Source organism: Puntigrus tetrazona, chromosome 19, assembly GCF_018831695.1.
Source record: "Puntigrus tetrazona isolate hp1 chromosome 19, ASM1883169v1, whole genome shotgun sequence".
Classification (NCBI taxonomy): domain Eukaryota; kingdom Metazoa; phylum Chordata; class Actinopteri; order Cypriniformes; family Cyprinidae; genus Puntigrus; species Puntigrus tetrazona.
The window spans coordinates 6,671,871-6,696,396 of NC_056717.1; the positions used below are offsets into that span (position 1 = coordinate 6,671,871).

General features: G+C 39.5%; 2 protein-coding genes across 6 annotated transcripts; one reads left to right on the forward strand and one right to left on the reverse strand.

The window, feature by feature from the left end:
• Window positions 1-668: 668 nt before the first annotated feature.
• Window positions 669-24,498, reverse strand: vars2 (valyl-tRNA synthetase 2, mitochondrial). 5 transcript variants are annotated; one of them, XM_043217376.1, is made up of 30 exons: window positions 24,124-24,498; window positions 18,895-19,111; window positions 17,796-17,877; window positions 17,547-17,647; window positions 16,832-16,953; window positions 16,645-16,711; window positions 16,456-16,553; window positions 16,203-16,284; window positions 15,654-15,773; window positions 15,477-15,585; window positions 15,301-15,389; window positions 12,742-12,832; window positions 11,918-12,045; window positions 9,785-9,888; window positions 9,506-9,587; window positions 9,013-9,089; window positions 8,796-8,883; window positions 8,075-8,171; window positions 7,261-7,331; window positions 6,999-7,124; window positions 6,685-6,789; window positions 6,150-6,218; window positions 5,987-6,065; window positions 5,756-5,883; window positions 4,766-4,918; window positions 3,039-3,275; window positions 2,837-2,948; window positions 1,736-1,926; window positions 1,487-1,636; window positions 669-900 (listed from the first exon to the last, which is right to left on the reverse strand). In XM_043217376.1, the coding sequence occupies exons 1-30, from the start codon at window positions 24,207-24,209 to the stop codon at window positions 823-825; spliced, it is 3,339 nt and encodes a 1,112-aa protein (XP_043073311.1). In that variant the 5' UTR covers window positions 24,210-24,498; the 3' UTR covers window positions 669-822. The 5 variants fall into 5 exon arrangements, with proteins under 5 accessions (XP_043073311.1, XP_043073312.1, XP_043073313.1 ...); XM_043217377.1 differs by having other exon boundaries at window positions 8,075-8,168; window positions 24,124-24,496; XM_043217378.1 differs by lacking the exon at window positions 24,124-24,498 and adding an exon at window positions 19,974-20,123.
• Window positions 20,204-24,334, forward strand: ppp1r11 (protein phosphatase 1, regulatory (inhibitor) subunit 11). The gene is made up of 3 exons (XM_043217383.1): window positions 20,204-20,466; window positions 21,714-21,822; window positions 22,022-24,334. The coding sequence occupies exons 1-3, from the start codon at window positions 20,389-20,391 to the stop codon at window positions 22,201-22,203; spliced, it is 369 nt and encodes a 122-aa protein (XP_043073318.1). The 5' UTR covers window positions 20,204-20,388; the 3' UTR covers window positions 22,204-24,334.
• Window positions 24,499-24,526: the final 28 nt, after the last annotated feature.

Here is a 24,526-nt window from a genome sequence, read left to right on the forward strand (position 1 = left end):
AAATAACGTGAACACCTGGGAAAAATCTGTATTTCTTTACTAAGGCGCTTTACCGTCACTTTCCTTTAATGCTTTCCAATTAAACGTCCTCCAGTCCCTTCAGTTCCCTCCCAAAGTGCCCAGAGTGGTTCGGTAATATTCAAGTCAGGTGATTTGTCCGGCTCCAAGCAGGTGGTGAAGTTTTTCTCCCTCAGCATTGTTGCCTGTGATTGAAGTTTTAGAGGTCGAAGCTCACGGATGCTGGCTTTGTGAAGTTCTCCGCAGCAGGAAACTGGCTGTTCAAGGTGAACGCTGGGGTTTGGACTCTGGGCTCTTAGTGATGGACGGTCTCCATCGTCCACTTTCAGTTTTGCACACTGTTCTTCTACACTGATAAAAGTCTTGCCGCGCTTTGTGTCTGCAGTCATAATTGTAAAAACGGTTATTCATAAAACTCCTAAAAACTGGGCTGTTAGGGTTAAGAGTGCTCCCATGATTTCTCATTAGTCCTAAAAGAAAACCCCAGCAATGAGGCGTTTTGTCTGATTTTCCCTTCATGTTTTTTTAATGCTTAGTACTTCTGGTTAATTAATAAGGCAGCTAAATAAGATCTTAAGTGTTCAGCTATATGATGCAAACAAGGAACACTGAAGAAAATGAAGAAAGAAAATAATTCACCAAATTTGTTGTTCTTTTGTAAATAATTTATTGTGCATGTATTACATCCAAACCAACTTTATTAATATACACTAGCTTTTTTGCTTTTTTTCATTGTCCATTGCAAGGCTTCCGTACAAAGTATTCTTTTTCGCTGGTTGTTGATTGAATGTAATATTTTGTCCATTAGACTTCTTTCCTCGTGTCTTCCAAAGCCAAAAGTTGGTCCTCGGTGTTCTTCAGCTCCAGCTCCATGGCTGCAATCTGTTTTTTTTTTCAGAACACAGTAAATGTAATCAAGCTCCTTTCCGCTGCTGAAAATATATCACTCTATTGACAAGAATGAAGCTTTCTCATGGGATATACAGAATGAGTAATATGCAGTGCATTCATCAACGTTTCAACTCGCATAAGTACATCCGGATAATCTGCAGTTGAACTTTAATAATACAAAATAAATAATGAGGTTCTCTATTGAAAATGGAATTATGACAGCGTATGAAAACATTGTGCAATGAGGCATGCAAGCACGCTTAATGCATTTTGAGTGACATGGAAATACGGGCACCTCGATGAAATATAAATCTGTTTTTCAAATTTCTTTCTTATAGATAGGAGGAAGACATGTCCAACTTATATTTCATATAACAATTCAAAGTAAATGAACACATATCTTCAAAATTCATTCATTAGTGCAAGGCAATATATATATATATATATATATATATATATATATATATATATATATATATATACATACATACATACATACATAGAGAGAGAGAGAGAGAGAGAGAGAGAATATTTTATTTTGGGTGAAGTACAGCTGCCCATTGTCCTCTGCACTCACCTTTTTCTCTGTCTTCTGTCTGACTCTATGAGGTACTTCTTCTGCATAGTTGGGCATCTGGGTGTGAGCGAGGGCTTGTTTTAGTTTGGAGGCCAGCTTCTCTCTGCGCTGAGAGAGGAGAGCTCCCTGTTTGTCAGCATTAATAGCATTCTGAAGGTTGACGGAGAGAGAAAAAGAGCAATCAGCAGTCTATATATATATATATATATCCATCGTTACTGTAGAAAGGAGAATCTTACTCTACATTACCTGAATGCTGAGATATAAGCAGATGGAGTGATCCACCGTCCCTACAGCCCTGGCCTTGGGCAGAGCAGGAGAGTCGCTCAAACCCGCCTCTGGACAGTGCAGATGAAACGCTGAGATCCGGCCCAGTGTGCAGATCGCTGATCTGAAGCGCAGAAGCGTCTCGGCCTGGTCCGGTGCACACACCGCCCACACTACAACAACACAACCGTTACACTTCACACGATCAAACATTTCATCTACCATCATAACTGCAGCGAAAAGGAAATACTGGCTTCCAGGGGCTTCTGTGAGGTTGCTAAGGTGTTCTGGGTGGTTGTTAGGGTTAGATGGTTAGTTGTAGAAGTTTTTTACTCAGAAATTGCACATTTAAACACAAAGGAAATGTTTTTTTGTTTGTTTTGGTTTACAACGCTAACATTTTTAAAAAGTTTTTTCAAAAGACATGACCAGATGTCTATAGACATTTTCACATTTTATTGCATTAGCTAAACAGAAATATTCAGAAAATATTTTAAAACAAATTTAAAAAAATGACAAGAACTTAAAAGTTAAAACTAAAATGTAATCTGAAAACTTTTCACTTTTCTATTTTTATATATTACAATTTTTCATTTTAGGTAACATTTTGTGGTTTGTTGGCATTTTTATTAGCTTTTAAAAAATATATCTATAAAAATCTTTATTTTATTTTTTACATTTTTATTAAATAGTTTAAATTCAAATGTTTAATTCATTTTATTTACTCTTTATTTACAATTATAGAATTTAGTGATTAATTTAGCTTTTTAATTTAACGTTTTGTTATTGCACAGTGCATCATGATAAACAAAATAAAAACAAGAAATATTTCCTTGGGAGAGCTAAAACAAAATTCTTTTTTTAATATATTTCAAGTAACAAATGTTTGTTTTAGTTACCATTCCTGACTGAAAATATGTAAGCAGATTCAAAGCATAAATAAACACTATAACAGTACTGTATATAAATAGCATTTAAACACTGCTGAGGCACGTATCGCGACTACAACAGCTCATACTTGCAAACACAACTAATATTCAAAACGTGAGCACTGGAGTCAACAAAAGCGTGAGGTTCTCTCACACTCGGGTCTCTCCTTCGTCAGCTGGCACTGGGCCCTCAGTAACCTCGCCACTCTGACCACTTCCTGAACCAAAGAGAAGTCAGCCTCCTCCTTAGGAAAACACCAGTGCTCCTGAGGTGAAAGATGAGATGGATAAAGAGTGGTTATGCGGTGAAAGCAGAGCCGCGTGTCATCGGGTAGTGTCTTGGTTGTGTATCTGACCAGCTGTGATGTCTTTGGGTAGGGCTGCACACACAGGCTGCGGGGCGTCCCGTCAGAGTTAGCGTAAGGCAGGAGTCTCTGCCACAGCTCCTCCGTGAGGAACGGCATGAAGGGTGAGAGGAGCGTGAGAGAGACGGACACGGCGTGATACAACACAGACATGGCCGCCTGCCTCTCTCCAGCTCTCTGTTCCTCACAACCAGAGCCTTCACCTTTCAACAGCGGCTTGATGCTTTCCTGAAGAAGAACGTCCATTAGTATCATGCAGAGGTGTAAAGTACTTGAGTAAATGTAACTAATTGCTGTTATTAAGTATTTTTTTCAGGTAGACATCAGCAACTTATACTCTCTACTTAGTCCTTTCCCGTTCGTAGCTGGGATGCTGGTTTAAGCTGGTCTTTAAGCACATGACCGGCATGAACCAACATCCCAGCCTCAAAACATACCTAAGCAGCATATGCTGTTTTTTTCAGCAGGGATGCTGAATGTAATATCATTCTGTTCTTTGATTCCTGTGGTTTTTGTTTTATTGTTTGTCATAGCTTTTTACTGAAATATCTGCATAGATCCTCGTCTCTGCCTGTTTTCTCCAGCTTCTCCACAGCGTTTTTCACTGGCATGTCCAGTGTTGGAGATTAATTAATAAAACAAATGCATCTAATCCAATTTTATGAACCTACGTCTTTGCTGCTGACCTTTGGTAATCCTGTTCAACCATACTTAAAAGCAATAATGACTTTAGATAAACTAATAATTGTGCTTCAAGAGCACTGAACCGTCTTCTCCTGTATTCTACTGTACAGATGCAAATTCACTTTTTTTTTTTTTATCCTGAGGTTCATTAACGACATTTTTTGCTGTGAAGGGCCTTTTACTAAAGTCTCTGTAAGACAAGTCATGTCACTCGGCGGCCATCTTTGAAACGCCTCTCGGGCATTCAAGTGCAGCCCCTATCTCTTTGATGTTCATGGGAAACATCAAACACTGACTGTTTCTATAGCAACCGGAACTTCTAGCAGCAGATGCAGTAATGCCTTGACTTCACAGATCAGTGATTGGTTATTTTATTTAGAAGGCGGGGCTTCTTGTGATTGATCCGCCATTTTAATTTTTAACCTTTGCTTTTTTCCCTATTCAAAACTGTACGAGTGACACGTCTTGGGTATTCTATAGTCTTTGCTTTTACTAACTAGAAAAAAAAATAAAAAAGTCGAATAAGTCGAAAACTTGAATTCAAAAAGTAACACAAAAGTAATGCAAAAGTAACATACATTTATAATTTGTTTTTTAGGAAGTAACACAATATTGTAATGCATTACTTTTAAAATGAACTTTCCCCAACACTCGGCAAGTCTCTTTGACTAGTGCGTGTTTGAGTCTATATTCACAATAAGTAAAATACTTAAATACACTGTAAAAAAAAAAAGAAAAACCAGATGAAGAATGGAAAAAAACTGAAAAAAAATGAAAATGCTTCAGTAAAAACCTGTTAAATGGTTAACAGTAGATTCCTGTAAAATTTACAAGGAAAAACGTAAATTGACGTTCCCAGAATTCCCTGCACTGCATTATGGTATTTAATGTAAATTTAACTTAAAACCGTAAAACCAAAAATGCTGTTACCATATTTTTGTACGGCAGTATTTCGGCAACCACATCTTTACAGTGTACTGTTAAAATAAGATACTCTAAACCTTGTTTTGTAATCAGTTACAGACCGTACTCACCAGGTAGACATCACACAGACTGTGCAGCCAGAAAGAGTGCAGTGCCGATGTGACCATGTGGAGCTCGTAGTTCTCCAAACCCCTCTCACACTGCTGCACGGTGCTGTACAGACGTGAACAGATCCACTTGTCCATGCTGGATAGAGGATGGGTCTGAGAGACAATGCCAGAAATACATTAGCAACTGCATTGCAAGCTTGAAATATCGGTTTCAAAATCATTCTGATGGTACACAGATTTATGATAACGCAAATGGCTCCCTTCAAACATCTGTTCTGAGCAGGGCTGCCAATTCTGCACTGGGCTATTTTTAAACTGTTCTCGTAGGTTGACATTTTCCACATAGGTTTGAGGTCTGATATCGTGCATTCATAATATCCGACGGTAATTCTTGCTTTGGAACATTTTACCATTTTTATATTCTTGGAATGAAAAGAAATATTTATATATATTTATTTCATTTTTTTTTTCTCTTATCACAAATAAGTCATAAAGCAAACTTCTAAAATTAAATAATGATTTAACACATTTTGTAATAAAAAATATATAATCATTTATAATGATGTAATACACATTTTACATTTACTTTGCTTTTCATTACTTTCCTTCCTCAATATTCCTAAACAGGCAGGCTGCCAGTATATCCAGCAACTGATACAAGCACAAACTAAGACGGCAAACAGTTATCAACTGATAGGAATAATGTCAGCGAAGAACTGAGACTTCTGCCATTTGCTCCTAAAAGTCGTTTTCATTTCTTTTATGATTTAGTCTCATTACGCCAAACAAAAGCGGACACGAAACAGCACAGTGCCAATGCAGGACAAAATACAGCACGAGTTAAAGTGTGTACTTCCTTTCAAGCCAGCTGAAGAACTAAGGGGTGAGATCATTAAATCATGCAGATCAGCTCTCAAACTGTATCACCCTGCGAGCGGCATTCGTCTGAGCTGTTTTATTGATTTAATGAAGAGACATTGGCTGCCGTACCTCTGCTAATGGTGTCGGTAAACTTGCATCATGCAGCATGGCGAGGGTGAAGCGCACTGTCTGCCACATCTTATTACAGAAATGTCTACAGCCCAGCACATGAGACACAGACAGGCTGATATCTTCTCCTGAGACGGGGTTCGAACAAAACGCGAACAGAGGGAGAGAGGAACACTGGGTAAAACTGATGGCAAGGTTTGATTACAGCTCTCTGCGATGAGACTGACTTACCCTGGGCTTTATAAGAGCAGAGTGCAAACCTCAAAGCATCCGTCCCGCACTCAGGAATCCCTTTGGGGAAATCTTTCTTCTGCAGGAGGGACACAGGAAATGAGGTGGGCTCGCTCATTTGGGAACAACCGGATCACTGGAATGAAGAGAACCTCGTACTGACCTGTGCTTCCATGGCAACAACGCTTTCCCTCGGATCCAAGTTTCCTTCTTTGACTTTCTCTTGAAGTCTCTGCAGAGATTAAAGCGCAGTGTGACTGACGAGAAGATGAAGTCGTCGTGACAAAGTGCTGATTAGAAGATTAGCCGTTTCATATATTCAGATTTCACCACAGACCAGCTGTGAGTCAGTTCTGCCCTGAGACGCCTGACTGATAGATGTTCACCGCCAGCTGTACGAAGTCTTGTTATACTCATTAGCATGTCTGAATTATTTCTTTTATTAATATACTGAGGATTTAGTATTCGTAGGAACTAAAAAAGGGAATGGAGTAAAAAAAAAAAGAACAGGCTTAGAAAAAGGACAGTTTTCAAACCACTACTACCAAGTCTGTTAAAAAACATTTTCCCCAAATATATTCTAGCTTGTGTAGTAGGCCTTACTTTTACACTATCAGTTTCTGTTGTCAAAACCACATGATATCTTCATGTTTTGTATGATTTTGGAAGTCTTCTTAAGTCTGAGTGTGCGTCTGTACCTCAAAAGAAACCCCTGAGATGACATCAAGAGGATCAATGACGTTTCCTAAGGATTTACTCATCTTCCGCCCATATTTATCTCTCACCAGAGAGTGAAAGAGCACCTGTATGACAGAGAGAGAACGAGCAATAAAAGAGTCAGAGCCGCACAAAACGGAGACATTTTGATGGCAAAACAGATGGTAACATTTCTGACTGACATTTTGGATACTTTTGTTATATGACGCAAACCGAAATATCAATTTTTAGCTCCTGCCAACCTGACGATATGGCATTTAGAGTTATGAGCTCAGCAATAAGCCATCGAACCAACCTGTTTAAAGGGCAGCTGGCCCGTCAACTCTCTGCCTAGCATCACCATCCTGGCCACCCAAAAGAAGATGAGGTCACTTCCTGTTTCCAGAATGGAATTGGGGTAGAACTGTCTCAAGTCTTCTGTCTGAGGATAGAGAGTGAGATCAAAGCAGGTTCATTCCATACATCAATACACCGGACTTTCTTCATTTTTAAAGTCCATTTTTCATTCAAAATCATGAACTCATCAAAGAAACCAGACAAAACCAGAAATGAAGAACCTGCTGAGGCCAGCCGAGCATCGCGAACGGGAAGAGACCAGAAGAGAACCAGGTATCAAGCACATCTGGGTCTGAAACAAATATACAGAAAGAGTTCAGTGCTGCATTACTCGCTTCTGATCATTATTAATAGTTACCAGGAACCGTTAAGACAAAATTACAAAAAAAGTACAATAAGAATAAGAACGCTTAACCTTTAGAGACTTTGGTATGTTGTAGGTTGTATATTTGGGATTATTTTCATTTTTGCATGTTGAATTATGTGATGTGTTTATTTGAGACAATTACTCATTGTCATTTGAAACCCAAGTAAAAAAAATTTTTATTATGGGTCAATAAAGTCTATTCTATTTTATACATTTTGAAAACATTCATTCATTCAACACTCTCAAATCTAATTCATGTGATTGGAATAAGTATATATTCAGTAGGAGTTATTATTAGCTATTATTAGTCTGCATCAAGCATATGGCTCTTTTCTGAAAATTCAAATAGGGTCACTCTTTTAGAATCTCAGCAGCTATTCACTGCCATTATACAGCTTGGATTTTAATATAACTAGGATGGCTTGAGGGTGAGTAAATAAGGTACTTTTTTTTTTTTTTTGAGAGCCATCCTTTAATTTTATTTTAAAACAGAAATATTTTACAGTATTACAGTTTTATATTTTCTGTATTTTAATAAAATCAATGCGGCTTTGGTGAACGCGAAATTTTCAAAAACATTACAAAATTTTACCAACCCTAAACGTCTGAAAAGTGGTGTGGATTACGATTATCAATCATGTGTGATGTGAACTCTCACTCTCTCTCACCCTGTGTGAGTGTGATGGCGTCAGGATTGACCCCAAACTTCACAGCGGCACGCTGTCGGGCCTCTGCAGCACTTCTGCCCCAAACCCACTGCTCCTGCTCCAGACACAGCCGAGAACAATAAACGCCTCACACAATAGGATCAGGCTCAATTCATAAATGCATTACGCTGTGGCGGGTACAATAAAGGGTTACGCCACCCCAAAACTAAAATTTTGTAATTAATCGCTTACACCCATGTCGTTCCAACCCGTAAAAGCTATGTTCGTACCAGAAAACAATTTAGAGTATTTTGGATGAACATTGGGAGGCTTGTGTCTGTCCCATTGACTGCCCAGTAACCGTAAAGCTAGCCTTAAATTTGCACCGTAACATTACTGTAGCACCATATTGGAGAGTATCGGTGCACACAAGTAGCATACACTCAAACACAAGGATACATCTTCTGTGTACTTAGTAAATATATGTAGAAGACGTATCCTTGTGATGATATCCTTCATACTTGCCAAACAATGACCACTGTCAAGATCCAGATCAATGGGGCCTTAAAAAGCATCTCGGTTTTCATCAAAAATATCTCAAATTGCATTTGACGAACAAAGCTTTAACAGGGTTGCAGCAACATGGATGTAACTGATTAATGATAATGTTTTTGGTTTTGGGGTGGTGTAATCGTTTAAGGGTAATCTTTGGTCTATAAATACAGATTCCATGATGCCACACCTCCTCTGTGTCCTTTGAGTTGTCCACGGTCACTCGATAGGCCGGTATCTGGTGACCCCACCAAAGCTGTCTGGAAATACACCAATCGCTGCAAGCCGGGACAAAAACAATCTTATTCAAACATGAAGCGTGGAACCGGTCAAACGAACAAGAAGATATACATGACCCTAAAATCACAAAATATATAGCCTTGCGTGAGTGAAAATAAATAACTAACCCGATGTTGGACAGCCAGCTCTTCCACATTTTTGTGTAAAAGTGAGGAATTATCTGTAGCTCTCCTTCTTCCACCGCCTAAAAAGAGAATTTACGTGCATGTCAGTATGTGAGTTAACAAAATCATTAAACAGAGTAATGAAATTTCAAGTTAATTAACAGTTTGTCCAATATGATTGATCGGTAACAGGAATATGTTTTCCAGTAAAGCGCTTGATGAGCCACACGCTTGTTGTTGCTCAAGGGAGTATTGACAGATAAAGCTAATAACACAAACGCACAGCAATGAAACTGGCATTAGTTTAACTATTTGTTGTAAATGAGCATATATGTGTTTGATATGAAATACCATTCAAATGTAACTGCGTTTTAGTGCTGTCAAGTGATTCATGATTAAAATTGCAATTATGGGTAAGACAGAGTTGAAAGGTTTCTCCCGTCTCACATCCAAAAAAAAAAAAAAAAAAAAAAAAAAAAAAAAACCGCTCACTCACTTGAACTGCTTTTCTGCCCATTTCCTGACAGCGCACGAACCACTGTTTCTTCAGCAACGGTTCAATGACATCTCCAGAACGACTATGTGGGAGGAATAAAATCAAGATAGGACAAAAGGTCAAAGACTGCTGGTATTTTTTAGTTGAAAGAACATGACAAAAATGTTTGAGAGGAACGGCCTGTCTGAGCACACAAAAATGTAGTGAAATATAGCAGCTTGTAGAAATGAGAGGATGAGGAAAGGTTTACTGCTTGTGGTCTGATAGACAAGGCTTTACCTGCAGATGGGTAATGACATGGGATGATCCTTCTTTCCTCTGAACAGCTTCCTCTCCATCAGAGCAGTAATTACACGTTCCCTGGCATCAAATCGCTTAACACCCTAAGAGACAAAAACACGACATGCTGAATATCCATGGAAACGTTCCTTTGTACGGTCATGGCCAAAAATATTGGCACCCTCGTAAATATGATCAACGAAGGGTGTGAAAATTAATCTGCGTTGTTAATCCTTTTGATCATTTATTTTAAAATGTACAAAAATCAAACCTTTAAAAATGAGGGGAAATATCATTATGGAATAAATGTTTTTCTCACGTTGGCCACAATTACCGGCACCCTTTTATTCAACACTTTTTGAAACCTCCGTTTTCTAGTTTATAAGCTCTAGATTGTCTCCTGTAATGGCTGATGAGGTTAGAGACCAACTGACAAGAGAACAGAGACCATTCGTTCACCCAGAAGCGCTCCAGTCGCTTTAGATTCACAGCTCCATGATGGTGCTTCTTCTCTTCAGTTCACCTCAATCATCTTCTACAGGGTTCAGGTCAGAGGACTGGAAGGGCCAGCAGAAGCTTGGTTTTGTGCGAAGTGACCCATTTTGTGTTGTTTTTGAGATGTTTGGATTATTTTACAGCTTGTACAGTTATCTGTATTTGATATAATCTGTGAAACCATGTGTCTAAACAAGATGTCCAGGACCTTCAGCAGAAATATAGGCCCACAACATAAAACAAATACAGAAGTATATTTCATTGTCCAAATGAGGTACATTTTATCCCTGTGTTTACCAAACCAATCTTGAGTGTTTGCTGCTAAAAAGCTCATTTTTACTTCATCTGACCACAGAAGCCAGTTCCATTTCAAGTTCCAGTCATGTCCGACAATATATACTGTATGTGTGAGTAATAAACACACACACACAATACAATATACGCAGAACACAAATATACATTATACAAACAAACAGCACTAAATAATATAATATAATATAAAGATCTGACAAATATATAAAGCCTTTTTAGACCATTGGTAACCTGCTGTGTTTTTAGGGTTGCACAGACCAGGACACCATATTAAATATACTTCCCGAGGAGGAGGCTGAATGTTGATATGTTGATCTCCGAGCCATTTCAGTTTCATGATGTTGAAATATTCCTACAGCTCGCTGACCTTCGGTAATACATACTGCAAATGCATATTTAGAGGCCTACAGCACAGATGCTTTGACCTTTATAAAAGTGAGACAGACCTTCAGTATGTTCATCTCAGAGCCCTCTGACGCTCTGTAAAGTTTCACAATCCTACACCTCACTGACCCCTGTAATATATACACTTTAAGATGCCAGCAGTTTCTTTTTTATATAAAAAAGCCTATCCAGCTTCCAGAAGACTGAGAAATGTTTCTCTCAGAGCCTGTTGACATTCAGACTGAATGGGCTTCCTCGTATGAAAAACACAAATCAATGTTTTAATAATCATTGAAACTCTATTCTGAGATTATGGAAAACCACGCTACAACATAACGACACATATGTACTAATATAGTTAAAATCACTTTTAACTATATTACCAATCAGAATCCACCCAAATTTAAAGAGCCTGAGCATTTAAAGAGACAGGCAACAAAACTGCAGTGTGGGTTTACAATTAACAAAACATTACCATGCACTGAACTCAAAGGCTAATATAGTTAATAACAGGCCTTAAGTGTTACGTACTCCAGTTTTGATACAATTAGAAAAAGTGTTTTTAGGGGTTACAATCATTTTCAATCACTAATCAATTTGGGAATTAAGAAACAAAACACTGATGTTAAAAAATACTGACATTATACCAGAGGTTTTTACGCGTATGTAGTAGAATATAGATATTAATTATTTTCTTTAAACAAGAGATCGGTTTTGCTAATGCAAAAAGCAGGTTATGATGGTCAGATTAAATCTTGACTGTGAAAGGTGAAGTGATAATAAAATTAATCTAAACCCTAAAGTGCACAATAATTGCTGCCATTCCAAATGATCACATAATAATGAAAAAAAAATGGTTATGAAAAAACTGTAATAACCACACTGAGGTCACAAATAACCACAAAGGTCACTGAGGTTTTAAAGTGTGAAGAATCTCTGTACCTCTAGCCATTGGCCGCAGTCTGAGGTCATAGCCCCGTCTCCTCCAATCACAGTGAGGCGAGGGAGTGAGTGTCTCTGAGACAGCAGGAAGTCAGTGTGGTCATGAGCTGGTGTCACTTTAACAGCACCTATGAAGGCAAAGCTCAAAGTCAGGAGCTGAGAATAAAGACGCAGTGGAAAAAGTGGAGTGATGTATGAATCACAAGTCACTTCAAACCTCGACTCAAAACTCAAGTTTTTAGCCAAATCTCTTAACATCTATTTTTTATAACTTCCAAAACAGGCAAAAATTCCTCATCAAGAATTACATCTGCAATGACTGGATTTCGCAGCTGAAAATTAATAAATGTGATGCACTCTAAACAAATTTTGAACATTTTGTACATCAATATATACAATATTAAATAACTAGTGCTGTCAAACCATTAAATCGCATCCTAATTTTTATATATAAAAATTAATGGTTTGACAGCATCTATATATTATTATATATATATATATATATATATATATATATATATATATATATATTATATATATATATATAGTTATATAATATTTAATATGCTAGTTCTACATGTACATTAAGTTATACATTTATTTATCAATAAAATAGAAATATAGGATCATACATTTAGACCAGTGTCACAAATTCATATGAACAGCCTCACACAAAGAAAGAAGAAAAAACACACACACACACACCACTGGCTTACAGTGTAAAGTTGCACTAATTGAAATTTAAAATGTAAAATTACTTTAACAATAAAAGATAAAGTTATTTCCAACTGATAGAATTCATCAGACACAAATAAATGACATACCTGTGCCAAAAGTCATATCCACTATGGAGTCAGTGACGATGGGTAATAAGCGCTCTGTGAATGGATGCCTGCAGTGTTTGCCATGAAGATCCTGATGACAGGAGAATACACACGGTGGAGAAAAGTGAAAAGAGAAAACAGCTCTGAATATTCTGCTTTCACATACTGCCTACTATATACTACATTTATCAGCTGTAGATGAGTAGTACAGCAATATCCTATTTAATGCTTTCGCAGTTAATTGTATGGGGTTCCATTTGGGCCAAAAATCAGTAGACTGCTTTGTTTTTTCTCTGTTGTTTGTACTGTCATCCTCATTACAGTTTTGATCGGTCGTCCTGTTCTGTCATCCTCACAGTCATCTTGTTCTATCGTCCTAGTTGTCATCCTTGTCTGACGTCCTGTTCTGTCGTCCTAATAGTCATCTTGTTCTGTCATCCCTCAATTGAAATCGAACAACGAATACTATCTGATTATGTAATCCATATGAAAGCGAGCTACAGTCTTTCCTGTATCTGAAAGCTTAGCGTCTACTTTTCAAATTCTACAAATTCAAATTGAAAACAAACATTACCTAATTGTATAATCTGGATGAAACTAAAGAGAATACAGTACGGTAGGAGTATATACATACAGTAAAGGAGATAGTGGCAATATCTTACCAATCTGGTAACTAGCAATACACTACAACCTTTCTAACATCAAAAAATAATAAGTCAGTCTTGTAACTGCAACCTTTGCAACATGACAAAAAATATAAATGCACGCACATGCATATATATATATATATATATATATATATATATATATATATATATATATCGGCTGCCCCCTCCTCTTTATTGTCACCATCACCCTGTCCTGTTCGCCGCCCTATATACATATAAATATGTGTTCGAGAGTGTGGTATCGGCCAGGTCTGGCGGCGTGTGACGAGGCACACCTGAAGGGATTTAGCCTTGTCACCGCCGCCGTTAAATGCCCTGCGCGCCTCCCTCGGGAGATATTTCCCCGTGCAAACTTGTCCTCGTATCAGGAAGGGTGCGTGAAGCTCGTAGACAAGCGCGTCGTGGGACCCCGTAAGGCGATAAATCCCCTAAATCTCTGACGATGAAGCGACGGAGATGCCGCGGAAGAAGCCGCCGCCCCTCGCGCCCCGAACAGGAGAGGGAGGCGCGTGCGACCGCCGGACTCCGCCCCTTACCTGGACCCTGCCCCTGGAACACTACCTGACCTTCCACAATCCCAGAAGCACAACGAGGGCACCAGTTTCCCCTTTTATTTGGACACTACACTTTATAACTATTTTTGTTAATAAAAAGCCTCTCCGATGCCTGACGCCACGCCCAATAAATATCACAGTAGAATGCGGGCAAGGCGGAAATATATCCCCTCTCGCTGGTACCCATGCCGGGACGGAGGAACAACGGAGACTCGCCCCAGCCACCAGGAAGGGTAAGTGACGCTAATCATTTACCCGGTGGCTGGTTGAGCATGTCGACTAATTCTTTCTCTGTCCCGGTGCGAAAGAGTTGCCCGGAGAGAATCCCTGCCCCGCCCACCCGACCGCTGGAGCCTGGTTGAGGAAGGTAGCATCCTGCGTGGGCAACCGCCTCACATCAAATGTGACGAGTCGGCTGCCCCTCCTCTTTATTGTCACCATCACCCCGTCCTTTATTCGCCGCCCTTCACCAGGCTCCCGACGGACAATCCGGCGTGTGATCTAAACACCTGAAGGGGATTTATTGTCACCGCCGCCGTTAAATGCCCTGCGCGCCTCTCCTCGGGAGACCGGTTTTCCCCGTGCATATGGTGTCCTCGTGGGTCCAGGAAGGGTCAAGGAGCTTTGAACAGACAAGCGCGTCGTGGGACCCGTACAGTCAGGCGACGACTGCACCCGGATACGGCTGACGGGCCAGGATGCCGAGCCGTTAAATCCCCTAAATCTCTGGACGACCGGAGAAAAGCGAAGATGCCGCGGAAGAAGCCCGCCCCTCGCGCCCCAACAGGAGAGAGGGGCGCGTGCGCAGACCGCCGGACTCCGCCCCTTACCTGGACCCTCCCCTAACACTACCTGACCTTCCACAATCCCAGAAGCACAACGAGGGCACCAGTTTCCCCTTTTATTTGGACACTTTTCCCTTGGACACTTTATTTTGTACTATTTTTGTTAATAAAAAGCCTCTCCGAGGCCTGACGCCACGCCCACTGTGTCTGTCGTTGGCTCCTCCCGTCACAATATATATATGCATGTATATATATGCATATATATATAAAATGTTGTGTTTATATATTTAAATATATATTTATATATCATAAAAATATAGAAATATATATGTAAATATCTTCAAAATATATACTAAATGTGTGTTTCTTTATATGCATGTAATAAATATATACAGTACACAAAAATATATTATGTAAGCAAAACCTTTGGATGTGATTAATCATTTGACAGTACTAATCCTATTCTAAACACAAGTACAGTCATGTCAAGTCACATCGTAACATCACAGAGCAAGCTACGGACAATCCATCTAAAAGACGATGTCGGGGTACTTTATATCGAGGGTCATCAGGATGAACAGCAATAGCCACGTCTCCCAGCATCGTCTCTGGACGTGTGGTTGAAACCGCAACCTCTCCTCCTAAAAAACAAACAAACAAATCACATCTTAGAACTAAATGGGTCAACAGCATCTCGGCATATAGAGCAAACTGACAAAGCCCCTTACCCTGTCCCTCCAGTGGATAAGCAAATGTAAGCATGATCCCAAACTCCACTTTCTGCTGATAACCGGGAACGGACAGAAGAGTCCTGCCCGAGAGATCCATAGAGTCCACCTGAAAACGTCAAGTCATGAGTTAGTCTGTGGTCATGCTGTTACAAACAGAGCAGCTCAGTGATGTACCTCGATGTCTGAGATGGCCGACTCTAAAGCACAGCTCCAGTTGACCAGACCTTCAGAGCGATAGATGAGCCCAGAGTCACACAGCCTGACAAAGGCCTCCGTCACAGCACTGCTGAAACCCTACAACAAAGGGAGGTGGAGAGAAATAACAATAGTTCTTAACAATAGTTCCAGTTCCTTGTGAAAAAGTATTTGCCTTTATTGAATGTGCACTTGTAGTGTACTTGTTTTTTTCCATAATATTACTGAAATAAAAGCCCACCTAAGTGTGATTAAAGACAGCACACTTCCATGACTGGGTTTCTTGGCACACATAGTTGCACTAAATTGGAACTTCATCATTACAGTTGTGTAATTACAAATATCTAAAAATACATAACATACATTTCAATACAAATTTCAGTTCAGATGGTCAGGCTCGGGGTGAATTGCATTGTGGGATTGCATTAACTATATATCCGATTCATACAGAGAAAATGCATACTGTGCATAGTGTACATAGTACGATTATCATAGAAGAATGCTTTTCCAAATAGCTTTTATTATTACCGGATCCATTGTAAAACATGCTCTGTTCCAGTCAAGAGATGAACCAAGTTTTCTCAGCTGATGATAAATTTCATCCCCCTTTCTGAAAAAAACATTGAACTCTGTAAAAAGGCGAACATCTGAGTTCAATGAAAAAAGAAAGCATTCTTTACGGTTACCATATGAACACATAATAACAGAACAGATGCACTAGTAGCATATATAGGTCCTAAACCACTGCAAGGCTCTGAAAATGAGGACAGCAGAGACTTACTCATCTTTCCATCTGTAGACCTGGTTGAGGAACTCCTCTCTACTGTAGTCCCGTCTGCACTTCCCCTGCTCCCTCATCAGCTTCCTCTCAACCACTGACTATCACACGCACAGACACATCACAGATCACTCTCAACACAAACGGACACCTATGCATCCTGTTTCAACAGAGATCAATAACTGAGGATACCTGTGTTGCGATCCCAGCATGGTCACAGCCGGGAACCCAGAGGACCTTGTAGCCCTGCATCCGTCGCCTGAAAACATTATATGACGAGACTCATCCTGAACTAAGAGTTCAATTCTAGAAATAGTCAATATTTGCTAAGGCATGTAATGCTGCAGAGTAATAATCAAGGAGTTTATTAAAACAGTACCAGCGAGCCAAAGCATCTTCTATAGCCACTGTCAGCGCGTGCCCGAGATGTAAAGTGCCGGTCACGTCCGGCGGTGGAATACATAAGGAGAAATATTTATCAACAGCATGGGGCTGTTTACTCTGAGGAAGAAAATAAAAAAGGGTTTAAAAAATTTAACACACATATATGTACACAGACATTTTTGACTGCATGCATTTAATAATACAAATAATTATAATAATAATTTAAAAATATATAGTTATTGTATTATAATTATTTGTAGTATTAAATACATGCAGTCATAAATGTCTGTATATATATATATATATATATATATATATATATATATATATATATATATATATATATATATATATATTAACTTGTTTATATATATATGTTTCAAAAACACTTAAATGACTTAAATCTTTTGTAACATTATAAATGTCTATACTCTTACTTTAGACCAATTTAACAGTTTTTCTTGATAAAAGCATTAATCCATTAATGGCATTAATAAAAAGCATTAATTTGAAAAAAAAGAAATAATAAATCCCCAAATTCTTGAACAATGGTGCATTTATATTAATTGATTTCTTTACACTTTTTTCATATATTGTTTAGTTCAGTCATAATGAAATGGTAGCAGCAACTTGACATGGATTAACATATTATTGAGAAATACAAAAGTAGGGTAGAGAGAACTCGTATCAAGCTGTGACTGCTCTCATACATGCTGCTCAGGCCTGAAGAATCCCTGTTTCTCCCACCACTGATACCAGCCAAACTCCACATATTCAGGGCTGTAGGATTGTGGAAAGGGCAGAGAGGTGTCTAAAAAAAGAGGACATGGGAATACAGAGGTTGCTGAGAGGAATGCTAGCAATGTATAATAACTGCATTATGAAAGTTACAGCAAAATATCCAGATCATTAATAGACAGAAACACAAGATAAAACAGGCAGAGGAAAAACATTGTCACCTTTCTTTTCTCCAGGAACAAGGGCAGCAGTGTACGTTATTTTCTCTTTATCTGACCAAATTAGTCCAGGACCACTGGCATCCTGCAAGAGTTAAAGACGTGATGAGATGTTTATGAGTCTAAACCAAAGGAAACATTACTTCCCTGTCTGTCCGTCACTACGAGTTATGCCCTGAGGACAGACTGGGGTCCTGCTTGGAGCCCTGATTACCTCTGATTAAGAGAAAACACCAATGAAATTTGACAAGTGGTTAACTAATCCTGAGCCCTTCCCCGTCACTTGTGTATAAACCACTCTTCAGATTTTGCTTCGGAGCCGACAGTCCGATGACTACGAGCTTTGAAGAACTACACATACAAAGAGGAAAGTCCAAAGTGAGCCGTGCCCCCTAGGGGTGAGGGCTTACTCCACCAGGGTGCTGCCTACTCGTTCACATTTAGTCATTTAGCAGACGCTTTTATCCAAAGCGACGTACAAATGAGGTAGGCAATAGAAGCAATTTATATCAACAAAAGGGCAGCAGTGCATAACTGCTCTGAGTGGGGTCAGAGCAAATGTGCTCAGTGAAAGTTAGCTGGTCGTAGATGATCACTCCAAGGTTCCTAGCGGACCTAGACGAGGATACAGTAGCCGAGCCTAGCTGAATGGATAGGTTGTGTTGTATGGTGGGATCGGCCGAGAAAACGAGCAGCTCTGTTTTTGCGAGGTTCAGCTGCAGGTGATCCTTCATCCAGGCGGAGATGTCGTCCAGATGGAGATTCCTCAGGCACCCTCGGCAACCAGATTTTGCGCAGCAGTCTGACGCCAGGCCCAGTATCGGCGTGTGTGACCCTCGTTCCCTGATGGAAGGAACGGAAAAGTCCTCTTGCCACAACCTCAAACCATCGCTGAGAGCTGGGTGGTTACACCTGTCGTGTGACGTGGAGGGGCTCAAGATTAGTTAATCACTTGCCAAATGTCATTGGCGGTTTCTCTTAATCAGGGCTCCAAGCAAGACCCCAGTCTGTTGTCACAACATAACGTCTCCGTTCCCTCCATCAGGGAACGAGGGTTACATGCGTAACCGAGACGGTACTCACTTAGATATGTATAACCTACACCACTGAGTATGGCCTTCTCCCGTGCTTGTCTGCGTTTGGCTTTCTCCGCTTGTGTCCTGGGATTCTGTGAAGACTGCGTGCTAGATGAGCTTTGAGAGCAGAGTCTGCATCCCCATGTGCTCCAGGCCTTCTGAAGATCCCTGCTCCAGACTCTGGGTGATGCCACATGCACAGCCATCCACATGTCCCGAAATCTGGAGTGTTTCACACTGAAGCTAATGTAAAAAGACACTTTTCTGTTAAACAAAACTTTGGTTTCTTTATACATTTAAAAACTCTTGTAATAAAACTGTAATTTTCACTCCACCTAGGTATTTTTGTTTAGCTTGGAGTAAGTGCTTATATTGTTAACTAAAACGGTTATGAAAATTTATACTTTAGCGAAGACGAAAAATGTAAATGTTCTCCTGACAACTGAACGAAATAAATTTAGATCGAAACACTTAAAATACTAAAACATTATACAGAAGAAAAAGACAAATAACCATTAAAATATATAAATGACACTAAAATAACACTGCTTGGAGTGCCGTGTGAATGCAATAGAACCTTGAATATTGCAATCATTAAGAACAATGGTATAACAAAACGTAAAATAAGAAACTTAAGTCTTGGAAATCCAGTCAAATGTGTTTGGCGATGCTGAAAAGCAGTCAATGAACGTTCGTGGTTTTGAAAATACTGTATAAATGCTTTCCGCAAATCAACGACATGCATATTTTAGAGTATACACACCTAATATTTTAAGCAAGAAAAAATGTTACGTGTTAAACGATACATAAATGTACCTTTAGTGTGTCCTCTCACAGGGCGCAGACATATTGCGGATACGGCAGTGATTTTTACCGCTAATATTTTTAGGTCTAAAATTCCATACGACTTAAAATGTTTTGAATAAAAACGCACACAGTTGTTTTATTACAAGATTTTAAATCACACCAGGCTTTTACACGTTGAATTACACTGGATTATATTTCCTTCACGTTATGCAAGTTCTCGTAGCATCTGGTGTTTCCTATCGGAACGTTTTAAAGGAACACTCAGCGGCTTCGTCTCAAAAGCCAAAGAGCTCCCTACCTAGATAACATCGGTGCGCATCAAGGGTGCGTTGCGCTTTCTGAGACGGTTATATTTTCGGCGTTTTTCGTGGAAACAGATACACAGCTCAGCTGCACAGTTCAGCTGAGATAACGCCAAACGCTACTACATTGTCTCAAAACCCCGCCTGTGTAGTCGGCTCGCTAGTTTTTGGATACGGCCAGCTTCGGTAGCCGGTCCGTCCCCAAATTGCGTCCGTTCCGAGGAGCGATCAGACTGGTGCAAATTCATCTCATGCATTCATCTCTGATTCATATAGCGTCTAGCTCGACGTCCCGACACGCCGACCGAGAGCTGCAGCCGCCGCGCTTTAATATCCTTTGAACTGAGAGCGGACTCTCATTAAAGACGACCGAGCGCCGCTGGGAAGGTTTATTGGGGTTTGATCAGCGCTATGGCGGAGGTGCCAGGTACATCGAGTGAGACGATAACGGAGACCGTTCAGACGGGCACGCCGCCTCCACCCCAGCAGGTACTCTGCCCTAGATACCGTGCACACCATCACGAAGCACATTTACACCGGATCATTCAAGAGCTGTGAACCAGCGGCCCGAAGGCCATTGTGATGAACTGATCTTTTTTGCGGTTAGCATGTCGGGTAGTTTAAAAGACTGACTAGATACCAGCATGAGGCCTGTTTAGTAAGCAACACGTTCAGCAGGGTATGTGTCCTCAACTGGTTTGACAGTGTGTTGTGATCTCAAGTTATCCCACATCACAGCAAAAATACACCGCTTAGAGATATTTACCATGGTAACCGGCATTTTTCAGGTTAGTTAGTACAATAATTATTTTAAATTTTTTAATAATTATTAAAGGTTTTTACAGCACTTAAACACGGGAACTACTGCAAGAAAAAAAAGTACACGCGATAGTATTAGTTATTACAGTTAACTAAAATTGTACAACATTGACATTTTCCGTTACTTTAAATTAAATAATTATTAACTAAAAATATGAACCGTATTAAGCTAGTTGCCAAGGCAACATTTGCCCTTTTCGTTTAAACATACATTTTCGTTTTTTTTAATTTTCAACTTGAAAATTATTAATAAAAACGTACGTTGACATACTAAAAATGACAATCAAAAAGTTAAGAATTACGTTAATATATCAAATAAATAAATAAATAAAAATATTTTTAATATTATATGTATTTATATCATTTATTTATTTGGTAATTGAAATTGTGAATTACTGTGACCACTATTTTCTTTATAATGTTTGCCAAGAAAATATTGTTACCAAAACAGTACAAACAAATAGCTAAATAAAAATGACAAAATCCAACAGAACCAAAACCAAGAAATTACAATGGAAATAAAAAATATATAAATAAAAATGAATTTAAAATGTTAATAACATCTGGAACAGTACATTAACCCACTGTTATATGTTTTATTTATGCGTTAATTTTAAGTAAAAAGAAAAAGAAAAATTCCAATTACTGTGAATATTATTGTCTTAATGTTTGGCCACTAAAAATATTGTTACAAAATGGTTATAACATAATATTAAACGATTACCATATCATGACCTTACATCAACATGAAACGACTCCTTTCAATGATTAAGACTCACTGACAGGTAATAACTTCATACGCGGTGCACCTCACATGAGATATCATTTTTAAAATGTCTATATTTTTTTTGAATATCCATAATAGAGGCGCTTTAAAAAGACCAATAACATCCTTAGCTGATTTCACGTGCTTTCAGGAGGGCAGAAGCCTGACCATCAAGCTCAGGAAAAGGAAGACGGAGAAGAAAGTGGAGTGGTCCAGTGACACGGTGGACAACGAGCATCTGGGCCGGAGGTCTTCAAAGTGTGAGTCTTGTTCTGAATCGGTTCAGTTCTTCGTATGAAATGAGAATCTGTTTCGTGCGTGAAAATAGCGTAGGACGGGCAGATCTGGGGCAGATTTTAAATAGCTGACCTTGAAAATCGAGTTTAAATGACCTGCCTTTTGAACGCTTCATCTCTTAAAATAGACCGATTGATTGTTTTCACGTTTTGATGTGTTCAGGCTGCTGTGTTTATGAGAAGCCTCGACAGTTCGGCGAGTCTTCCTCGGAAAGCGAGGGGGACGACGAGGAGGGCTGCGGAAGCGCGCACTGCATTCTGGGACATGGGAGAAGAGGCCACGGACAGAGGGAGGGTGGAGGGAGCACGACGCCCCCTAGCTCCGGGGGAAAGAACCCTCACTAGAGCTTGACACGAGCGGGAGGGAAGGGTAACGGACGGCGTGGGCACTACATTCATAATCCCTCATCCTCACTCACATCCGATTACATCACGCCATCACTGGGTGTCAAAAGCTTTTTGATGAATGAAAGCTTGTAGAGCAATGCAACGTGATTCGTTTTCTCCTCGGTCATTTGCGTAATGACCCAAAAGAGGGATAAACCCTTTTTTTTTTTTTTTTTTTTTTTGCGATCTGAATGCTGCGGAAAATTGATGTTTGTTGTACATAGGACATTGGTTTTTATTTCTTTTGTAAAATCGGTATTTATTCGTCTCGCGTTTAACAACTTGATCTTAGTTTCGTGTTCACGAGCAACGTTTTAACGGATTTAAAATATGATTCAGCAGGGTTAGAGCTTCTAGTTCGGATTTGAAAGGAATGAATGCAGTATAATAAAAGGATTTATTTTCTTTTTAATCAAACATGGTTTGCCTTGCGGTGTCACAATTCTAGCAGCAGTATTTCTTCATATCACTCGATCGTTCGAGGAACTTCAAACGTAACGTGTGTCGTGTGCTATAGTGAATTTAAAACATGGCAAATTTCAGGAACTCAACCCTTTGGATCTTTTTTTTTTTTTTTTTTTTTTGACAAGGGCGCATTAAAATCATTTCCATCAGCCGTCGTAAGTTTGCGTTCTAGTGAGACTCCCCTCAGACAATCAGACTAGTCAGAGACTCGGCGTGTACGTGCGGAGACATTGATGTGTTTATGACTTAGTGAAGTGGACTGAGAAACATCTGCGGTGCTGTACTTCCTTCTGAATGCCAACTGAGAGGCTGGATCATTGCTCAAAACCTGACCGAAATTAAACGGCAGCGGTCAAATGAAAGAAATAGTTCAGCCGAATATGAACATATGCGGCTTTTCTACTCGGGTCATCGAGATGGAAATGAATTGGTTTGTTCACGGGAACAGATTTGATGAAATGTACGCGTTGCGTCATTTTCTCAGCAGTGTATCGTCTTCAGTGAATGGGTGCCGTCTGAATGAGAGTCCAAACAGCTGATGAAAACATTACAGTAACCCACTCGGCTACGGACCATCAGTTAACATCTTGTGAAGTGAAAAGCTAATCCATCGAGACTCCTAACGACTAAAACATGACATCCATAATGCTGCTTTCTCCAGTGGAAGTCATCCTGACTGAATCAGGAGAGAAATAAGCACAGATCCGGCACTGTTTAGAGGCAAAAACGGCTCAAAATGAATAATTTCTTAGGATTGTAGGATAGTATATTGGTTAGAAGTGACGGTTTAAAGTTAAAACACTAACTAATGGAGCATGCACGGCTTATTTCTTCACAAGACATTAACTAATAGACCGGAGTGCTGTGGATTATTGCGACGCTTTTTTTCAGCTCTTTCTGACGGCACCCATTCACTGCAGAGGATCCGCCGATGAGCAAGTGATGCAATGCTACACAAGAAACAAACTCATCTAAAACTTGGGTGAACTATTCTATAAAGCAGTGGGATTGATCTGAAAATGTGTACGTTTGGTAAATTTTCCTTTATCATGCCTTGCACGAAATATAAGGAAGATGTTCTGTGTGTGCGTATATATATATATATATATATATATATATATATATATATATATATATATATATATATATATATATATATATATATATATATATATATATAGAAGATCTCCCTGTGACATGCGAGGTGCCTCATCTCATCCCAGGCACTATGGCTGCTTTTATTTGGCAGAAATTTGTATAAAATCCAGCTAAAAGTGAAAGGGTGCATGTCGTCAGGATGGCGCGTAGTAGTTTGACTCGAGCTTTAAGGTGTAAACGGATTACATGTGGTATGAAGAGTGTGGGAGAGTGCATGGCTGAAAGCTGGCCAAGACCAAATGCACATAGCATCACCTCTCCACCGATGTCACATGCAGTTTACAGTCGACCCCCATCAGGACCGTCACTGCAGTCATCTGCATCCCAGCATTCACCTGCATCTGTCGTCCCTTTACTGTGAACGCACCTGTATGTACATAGCAAAGGTCATAGAGTGGATTTAACACAAATAAACAGATGTTAAATTATGTTGTTTATATCTATTAAATGCTTAATGGCAACCCGACTGCGTTTGACTCTCATCCTGATTCTGTTGAGTCCTTATGGAATGTGTATTCATATAATGATTCAGTCGATGTATTGTTAATAGAGCTCAGGAGCTTCGGGGGAAATGTTTTGGACCAGTCACATGGAAAATGACAACCGGCGTTTAGCGGCACAGAATGGATTTGTGGATTGCTACTTGCTTTTATTAAAA